The 9,555-nt window shown below is 39.8% G+C and overlaps 1 protein-coding gene across 1 annotated transcript; it reads right to left on the bottom strand.

Annotated features, from left to right (window-relative positions):
* Positions 1–3,809: 3,809 nt before the first annotated feature.
* On the bottom strand, positions 3,810–8,004 carry LOC143877087 (alpha,alpha-trehalose-phosphate synthase [UDP-forming] 5-like). The gene is made up of 3 exons (XM_077378845.1): positions 4,997–8,004; positions 4,409–4,682; positions 3,810–4,312 (listed from the first exon to the last, which is right to left on the bottom strand). Exons 1-3 carry the CDS (start codon positions 6,982–6,984, stop codon positions 4,004–4,006), a joined length of 2,571 nt encoding a protein of 856 aa, XP_077234960.1. The 5' UTR covers positions 6,985–8,004; the 3' UTR covers positions 3,810–4,003.
* Between the last annotated feature and the right edge of the window lie 1,551 nt (positions 8,005–9,555).

Genomic DNA, 9,555 nt, shown 5'->3' with positions numbered 1-9,555 from the left:
CCTGATCTAATTAACCCTTCCTCCCTAAACTGCTACAGTCCTACTCTTTCAATGTACTTCTTGCTCACTTCCGGTGAGACTTCTAATTCATATTGACTTTCAATGAGGCTTGCCACACTTTTTATTTATAATCTTTAGAGTTTTTTGCTTCCTGCCTTTTTCTCTTTTCTAAATCCCTCGCTTCCTGCTTTTGCTTCTCACATCCCCTCTCACACTCTAACAACTATGCGTTTGGCAGCCAGGTCAGCTGTGAGGGATGGACATGAGAGGGAGAGACTTAAGACGGTGGCTATGAGGGGAGCATGAAAAGCAGCCAAAAGCCCCACAATTTTATTTTTAAGTAGTGTAATTTTTTTGGGCGATGATAAATTCGCACCCCTTTAAAGGAGGGTCTTTAAAGGAGGGTTGTGGCAGACTTTGTAGGGGTGCGATTGATCCTACAGGGTTTGCAAATTTATCATTGCCCCTTTTTTTTAACGGGTTTTACGAGAATCCTTTTGTCCTCTCCACTCTCCACTCTCCACTCTCCACTCTTTCCCTCTCAAGAGTCAAGTCTCTCCCTCTTTTCTCTTTACCTGCTCGTCTCACAATTGGACAGACCAACAATTATTCTATGGAATAATTGTTCATTCTTGTCAAACATGCCCTTCCTTTTAAGCTATGAGATGCTATAAAATTTTCCAAAATCTCTCAGCATCCGCTTAGAGAAGTGAAAAGCAAGGTGAGGAGTCCCATCATTAAAATATGGTGATACCAAAATCAGTCGTATAACAAAATGCTCTCTTATTATGCCTGCCACTAGGGGTGCAACTGGGATCGATTTTTTTGGAATTCGGGTTGAATTTTTACCATAAAATCGGATCAGGTTCGAGTTGATTCCGATTCATTTTTTACCAAGAGCTCAACCCGGCCCGACCCAAGTTGCACCCCTACCTGCCAAACGAACCTTAATGATATGAGCAGGAGAAAACCGGAAATCTTAAAATTAGATATGAGGAAGAGTGATAGACTGTAGATGTTCTTAAAATTACACAGGAATTGAACATGCTTTATGGTATCAGCTGTATGCTTCGAAGGAAAATTGGCAAGGGGCCTGGACAGTTTGGAGAGATTTCAAAACTAAAATGGAAATATCACTACAAGTATGAGACGATACTCAGATTAATGAGTTGATTGATCTACCACTCTTGGGGCATGGTTTTACTTGGTCCAACAATCAATCACCAACTGCATTAATTCCATCGATCATGAAGGTAATTTGATAAGAGGAAAAGGAAGAAACTGAAAAACTCATGATTCATTACTTTAAAGATCTTTATTCAAAAGAACAAAAATTTGGAGACCAAAGGTGGATGACCTATCTTTGAAAACAATCCCCATAAGAAAAAAGATTGGTTGGAAAGATGTTTTCCTATAGCATTTTAGAAGACATTTTGAGAAGTAAAAGACAACCTGTCGGCAGTTTTCAGAGAGCTCAATGAGTTTTCATAGAGCTAGACCTTTATCACCATGATTCCAAAGAAGGAAGCATTAGAAGTCAAAGATTTTAGACCCATCAGTCTCATGGTTTACAAAATCCAAGCAAAAGTGATGGGAGATATAATCTTCCCTTACTAAGGTGCATTCGTAAGAAGAAAACAATTGACTGATGGTAATTGTTAACGAGTGCTAGGACTTAAGAAAGATAGATGGACTACTGGGCATTGTATATAAAATCAAAATGGAGAAGGCATAGGCATATGATCAACGGAGAATTCTGGATTTTGTTTAAGAGATGGGTTTTGGCTTGTGATGGTGAAATTGAATGAAAGGTTGCACATCAACAACAACATTTTCAATCCAAATTTCAGGAGTTCGACGGGTATAAGGTAAGGAGACACACTTTTGACTTTCCGCATACCTATTTACTATGGTATCAAAAGCGTTAAGCTTATTAAATCAAAAGAGGAAAGGTAATGGGTTTGATATCCGGTTTCTAAGTGCAAAGAGATGCACAAACCAAATCCCATTTATAGTTAGCAGAAGACATTCTAGTGTTCCTTAATACCAAGTAAATGGAAATGAGAATCAGATGGTTTCATGTAATATCAGATCTAAAGAACAACATCTGTAAACACATTTAAGCAGGTATCAATATACAAGAAGGTGAAGTTTATATGAAAGGTAGTGTTCCAATTACATATCAAATTTTAATTTTTTTTGAAAGGTAACGAAAAAAAAATAAATGATGGTCTTCCAATTGCATAGCATGGTCTTCCATTGGGCTTTGAGATACAGACACTGTGTGTGCGTCTGGTATTGAAAGTGTTGAAAAAAAAATTGACATCTTGGAACAAGACTTACCTACCTTTGGGGGAAGAATAAATCTCATTAAAGTGGTCTTATCCAACCAACCGATTTACTTCATGTCTCTATTCCAAATACCTAAGAAGGTTGCAAAAAACCTGAAAAGCTCCAAAGAGATTTCCTTCAGGAAGGAAGATTAGAAATAAAAGAAACAAATATCTTGTGAAATGAGGAAGAGTATGTAAACTGAAAAGGATGGGCGGACAGGGAATTAGAAATGTCAAAAGTAGAAAAAAGGCATTAATGGAAAAGTGGTTATGGAGATTTCGCCGGGAAAAACATGCTCTATGGCACACCATTATTTGGGTGAAATATGGCGAAGGATGGGAGGGATTGGGTGAGCAGGAGTCCACTTATTGGTAAAGGATCTGGGTATGGTAATCCATTTGTAAAAGCCGGTCTTCATTTGTGTCCTATGTTAGATTTATTATGGAAGGGGAGGGTGTTAGATTTTGGGAGAATATTTGGTTAGGAGAGTCATAACTATGCCATGCTTTTTCAGACCTATATATTTCAGCCAACCATAAAGGGTGAGAATCAGATCTGGATGAGGGGAGCATGGAAAGATTTCTTGGAATGCCACTCCAAGAAGAAACCTAAAGTGAAATTGATAGTCGTTAAAGTATAAAAGATAAATAACGCCTTTCTCCAACAGCTTAAGCTTTTGGAGAAGTTGGTAAGTTAACATGGTATCAAAGCCAAAGGTCTCGAGTTCAAACCTCCTGGATAGCAAAAATCCACATGCGATGGTTGGCCCAAAGTGGGACCACATGTGCCAGGTGTTTGCCAAGTGGGCCACAAGTGCGGGGGAGTGTTAAAGTATAAAAGATAAATAACGCCTTTCTCCAACAGCTTCAGCTTTTGGAGAAGTTGGTAAGTTAACAATAGTCATCCCTCCTGAAGAGGCTTAAAACTTGTACATTCCATATAAAAAAATCTAACATAGTACGCTTCCATCTAGTGAGCGGATGTATCCTTCGCAAAAAAAAGTTGAGGAATCATTAAATTACACTACGATTCATTGGCTAGATGTATCTTTTGCAAAAAGATGGAGAAATCATCAAGTAACCTTATGATTCATTGCCCTTTTTCTTACTGAATATGGGGGATCCATTCTGTCACAGTTTGGCATGATGTTAGTTTTTCAAAAATCCATCTCATCCATTATATTTGGATGGATTCTGGTCATTTGGTGGGAATGGCAAACCACTTCAGAGATGCGGTCCCGTATGCAATTGGTTGGCATTTATGGAAGGAGCGGGACAATCGCATATTCAATGATAGAAGCTAGACAATTGGAAAGATAATAATGGAAATTAGAACTGATTTTCTAGCTTGGGTAAATGATAAGATGGTTATTGGGGTGATCTTAGCTTCCATTCCCAATTAATTGGAATATGAATTATGAACATATGGGAAGAAACACAAGCAAACTGCCTCTCCCCGGTAGATTGTTCCTCCTATGAATGCAATTTAAGTTTAACTTTGGTGGTAGTTCAAAAGGTAACAATGGTCTGAGATTGACAGGCATAACCAATATGTCTAGATGCTACAATAATTGGAAACAGGTTTACCATAAATATACATTCACCAAATCCTTCAAATAACTTTGAGCAAATAAGGAAAATTCCTGACCTCTTGTCGTCATGAGCAATTGTCATGGTGGTGTTTGAGAGGCGGCACTTCTTGCCGCTTGGTCTGATGCTGTGGCAAGGCCCAGCAACATTCTCACAATCTCCGTAGTATCATCCAAGTAGTACTTGGCTTTACTTGGTTTTTGACCAACTGTGCAAGCAAATACTTCTGCCACAGGGGACAGAGAAGGCCCCGCCATGGCACTGCTAATGACCTCGAACATGTCCTCATCGGACCTATCATCACCAATACATAAAACAAAATCCGGGAGCTTGTCTTTCTGTCGCATCATTGACAGAAGGCGTTCAGCCACAAGACCCTTATTGACACCCTGCATATTGGAGTTGGATCATAGAGAATTAAGTAGTAGAAACAAGAGAGGTCAATCGTAGAATAGTAGATACTCAAGAGAGCCTCGTCTACTCACCTGTGGCTTGACTTCTACAATGTGTTGGCCGCTCTTGACAGATACAGGCTCATTAACAAGAACACTCTCGAGATGATCGAGAAGTTCCTTAGCCTGGCAAGACCCAAAATCTGGATCGGCATATTGATAATGCCACACAAGTGCACTTTCTTTGGTTTCTATGGAAGAACCATCCGTTGTTTCAGTATACAATTTCATCACGGGCTCGACAATCTGCTTCCAGTCAAAGTCGGCAGCAGGCACACATGTTTCCCATTCCGTGTCACACTTTGTCCTGATATAGAATTCCAAATATGATTTGACTGTTACACGAAATGCCAATCCCTTTAAAAACATTAAAGTCCTAACAATACAGTCAATCATATACCCATTAAAGTCCTGAAAAACATAATCACTTAGATAGCACTCCACACACCAGAGACTGGAACTCTAGCTAGCTTGATACAAAGCAATCAGAATCTCCTTTAGAAGAATAAAAAATCATGAATATGAGGCAGGAGAAAAACATAAATATGATAAATGACATTAAGAAGAGTTAAGAGAGAAAAACATAAATATGAACATTAAGTAAAGTTAAGAAAAGCATACCTAACAAAGTAGCCATGCTCTGCCGCAATCCCTAGCTTTTCACAAGAAGAAAACCACTTGCTCAGAGTCTTCTGGTCTCTGCCACTAACAAGAAAAACAACATTTCTGGGATCTCGGCACAAGCTGTTCAAAATATCGATAGCCTCAGGATTTGGTGTCTTGTTAATCGATGTTTGTGGCATCATAGTTCCATCATAATCCAAGAGAATTGCCCTGTTTTTCATTCTCTTGTAAGCAGAAACTATATGGTCAACGGAAAGCTTCCTGAAATTTGGATCAAGGGCAATGACCCTGAATCCTAAGCCAAATCCAATACCCCAGAACCTCCTCCTTATATGTTCTTTACATGTTCTTTCCAAATCCTGCAAAAAGCTATGCGCCCAATATCCGACATCATGGGTACTAACATACCTATAATGTTTCTCATGCCGCAATTGTTTCTCGGACTCTGGCATTACTAAGGCAGAATCCATTGCTTCAGCTACAGCATCAATATTCCACGGATTGACACGAATGGCCCCACTGAGAGACGGAGAACATCCAACAAATTCGGAGACAACCAACATGCTCTTCTTTGGTGCTGATAGACTCAGCTGCAAGGTCTCATCTAGTTTTTCATTACCCTGCCGGCATATAATATATTCATACGGTATGAGGTTCATTCCATCTCTTACTGCCGTTACAAGGCAGCATTCTGCCATCACATAATAAGCAATTCTCTCATAGAACTGAAGAGGGCTATCGATTAACACGATTGGCTCATAACCCGGTCTTCGAAATGTATCATTTATCCTCTTCACTGTGGAATATGTCTCCGACTGTACCTCTTGGACATCTCTTCCTCGGCCTCTGGCAGGGTTTGCAATTTGCACCAACACAACCTTTCCTCTCCAATCTGGATGCTGTATAAGCAATTGCTCCATGGCCAATAGCTTCAAGCTAATTCCTTTAAAAATGTCCATGTCATCAACTCCAAGCAACAAGGTCTGACCCCTAAACTGGTCTCTAAGCTCTGCAACTCTAGACACGGTTTCCGGAAGGTTAAGGACGGATTGAAGTTGACCCAAGTGAATCCCAACAGGAAGGATTTTAATGCTGACTGTGCGCCCATAATACTCAAGTCCAATATAACCCCTTTTAGACTGATACTCAAGGCCAAGCATTCTACTACAGCATGAGAGGAAGTGCCTGGCATAATCAAATGTATGAAAGCCTATAAGATCAGAATTAAGGAGGGCTCGTAGAAGCTCATCTCTAACAGGAAGAGTCCTGTAAATCTCAGACGAGGGGAACGGGCTATGAAGGAAAAACCCAAGCTTCAACCTATTAAATCTCTTCCTTAAAAAGGTTGGCAATACCATCAAATGATAGTCATGAACCCACACAAAGTCGTCATCCGGGCTTATCACTTCCATTACCTTGTCTGCAAATATCTTGTTAACAGAGACATAAGCTTGCCAAAGAGAACGATCAAAGCGTCCGCCAAGATCAGGTGAAAGTGGGAGCATGTAGTGGAATAGTGGCCACAATTGTTGTTTACAGAAACCATGATAGAACTTAGTGAAAAGATCAGGAGGAAAAAATGTAGGGAGGCACTTGAAAGTCTCGAGAAGTGTCTGAGAAACATCGTCCTGATCTTTCGGATCAATCTCCTCTCTAAGGCAACCAACATAGATGACTTCAACATCTTCTCCAAGACCATCTTTGAGCTGCAAAAGCAGCGAATCCTCATCCCAACTAAAGTTCCAGCCTTCATCATCATCTCTTCGATGGACACGAAGAGGAAGCTGATTGCCAACGATTATCATTCGCTCTTGAGAGACAGAAGAGGGAACATCTGAAGTGACACTATTGCTATTTTCATCGTCTAGTTCTGAGATAATTCCGGGCACAGTCATAACTCTAGGGAGCCTCTTCCCAACACGACCAAAGGTCGAAGAATCACCGGACGTAAGGTCCAAAAGGTTTGAATAAGATCTCGAAACCATTATCAAAGACAAGCCGCAGACTGGGATACTTGGGAGAGAAAGGGAGAGTGTCGGTCCTCTTTCCCCTATTTATAAAATCAATTTCTACAAAAGCTAATTACTGAGGAAAACAAAGAACAAGGGAGGCAGGAAATTATTGTAGCCTTCACAATTATAACCAAATAACCCAAAACAGGAATATCACAAGCTTTCTACACTATGAAGACACGAAAAATCCACAACTCACAGACAAATTGAGAGACAGCTAAATAGCCCTTCTGGAATTGAAAACCATTCTGGATTTGATCGATAATTCGATGTTTCTAGCTTCAAAATAATGAATAGATATTTAAGTACTCCAATGAACAAAAGCTAAGAAAACACAAGTTTCATAAAACAAGCAAACTCGACCAAAAATCAACTAATTGCATCCAAATCTGCCAACCAACAGTAATTCAAGAAGAGCCCAGAAAACCCTAAGAAATCAAACCGACTAAATAGTCTTTTTAAGCTCCATAATTCTCAAAAAATACCTCCAAAACAAGTTAAACTGTCACATTCGTCACCAAGAACATGTGAACAAACCTCTACCCACATACAAATCTACAAAATCCAACAAAGCTACGATGACCTATCAACATAAAACCCTCCAATAGAGCTCAAGAATTTAAGATGCATAACCAACTCTACTTCCATGAAAAGATAACAACCCTAAGAAACTGAACACAGCGGAGAAACAAATGAAAAGAACAAAACATGCAAAAAGTTAAGAAGGAAGGAACATTCACCCAAGCCTTCTAATATCTTATCAAGAGCTTCATAAAGACTGAACAAAGTTACAGAAGGTACCATGCAAAGAGAGCTAAAAGAACAGAGCAGAAGTGAAAGGATGAGGAATTATACAGAAAAAAAAAAGGCTCTGAATTCATGGGGGAAACTTAGCTTTGAGGAGTGAAAAAGAAGACACAGAGATTCTCGTCGGAAAGGAAGAGGAAAACAGAGCCTTTTTCTTTCCCAATTCCTTTTTTTGATATTTGAGCTCTGAGTCTTGACACTATATATGGCATTGGACAAAGCATTTGATTCTCTCACTTTCATCCTGACAGCACTGAAAACACTGTATATGTAACTTTAGGTCTAACCACGGTTAAGCATAGATTTGCTAGGGGCCATCGCAGAAGGCCTTTCGCGGGTGGGCTGTTGCATGGGAGAGCATGGATAAGACAAAAAAGTGAGCCTACGTGGCTGCTCTCTCATGCATGCGAAATATCTTCCGCAGTGGTCCCTAGTAAATCCCTGTTAAGAAATGTGACAACCTAAGTACGTAACTACCTAAACCTTTTTATATTCGGTTTGGGATGTTGGCTCAGCCATAGTGAGTTACCCTTCTGGTTGATTTGGACCGTCCATCTGATTGCCTGACCTTTGGTGGATCGTTAGATCTCCAATACCTAATCTATATTTTATATATGGGTTTTGCTAGGCACCATCGTAGAAAGGCATTTCGCGGCTGGCTGTTGCATGTGAGAGCAGCCACCTCAGATGAATTCAAAGAATAAGACAAAATCTGCTAAAAAAAGCATGTGTGGCTGCTCTCACATGCAACAGCCAGCCGCGAAATGCCTTTCTTCGATGGTTCCTAGCAAATATAATGGGGCAACTTGGGTGGCCTACATGGTTATTTAAAACCTTATAAACAGAAAGTTTTCTTTAATTATTAAAAGACTTGTAAATTTATATTTTTAAGCTCAGCCTCTGTTTCTATCTTATTAAAGTTCAATCATAAAAGCACTCATAGTTCCCATTAATAATGGTCATGCAGGGGAGGAATGCTAAACTGAAGGGTGCCCTTGCAAAAACCCAGCCGCAAGGGCACTCAATTGTATCTGCAACTCCACGAGGGGTTACTAACGGCATTGAAAAATACAAAATTAAAGGACTGATAATAAGGTGGATCCAATGGGGCACCCTTGCGGCTGGATTTTTTCAAGCGTGTCCTTGAGTTTAGCATTTCTCCATGCATAATGTGTGCTATTTTTCTTGCATCTAACTTAATGTATTTTAAATGGAGGAATGATAAACCGAAGGGCGCCCTTGCAAAACCAGCTACAAGGGCGTCCCATTGGTCGATCCTAACAAACTGCATTTATAGAGGCACAGACAACTATAAAATTGGCAACGAAAGTAGAATTAAAGGAACAATAAATGCACTCTGTTAAGAAGGACCAATGAGGGCGCCCTTGTAGATGGGTTTTTGCAAGGGCCCCTTCAGTTTATCATTCCTCTTTTAAATTATAGAAAAAAGTATTCATAGGCAACAACCCAATTCAACACCAAAAATACATGTAATTCAACACTGAAGTTGGCTTATTTTGGTATGATTTTTTTGGCTCATTATTAATAAGAGGTACAGACTCACTCAGTGCGTAGTAAATTAGTAATGGGTGCACCAAGGTTGTGCCCCACCAAAGCATTCCTCCATCTATAGGGTCTGTTTGGATCATAGAAAACAATTATCGGAAAAGGTTTTGTGATCTCTAACTTTTGGCTACCTCATTTTCCTGTTTTCGTGGAATATTTTTTCAAAGAAAT

This window comes from Tasmannia lanceolata, unplaced genomic scaffold (assembly GCF_043159265.1).
Source record: "Tasmannia lanceolata isolate RefF3 unplaced genomic scaffold, GAP_Taslan_0.1 ptg000005l, whole genome shotgun sequence".
NCBI classification, from domain to species: domain Eukaryota; kingdom Viridiplantae; phylum Streptophyta; class Magnoliopsida; order Canellales; family Winteraceae; genus Tasmannia; species Tasmannia lanceolata.
This window is presented reverse-complemented; position numbering and strand designations above follow the sequence as displayed.

Coding starts and splice junctions, on each gene's coding strand:
- LOC143877087 (XM_077378845.1), bottom strand. CDS start 6,984: ATGGTTTCGAGATCTTATTCAAACCTTTTGGACCTTACGTCCGGTGAT. Junction 4,683..4,996: donor GAGCATGGCTACTTTGTTAG/GTATGCTTTTCT, acceptor ATTCTATATCAG/GACAAAGTGTGACACGGAAT. Junction 4,313..4,408: donor TTGTAGAAGTCAAGCCACAG/GTGAGTAGACGA, acceptor TCCAATATGCAG/GGTGTCAATAAGGGTCTTGT.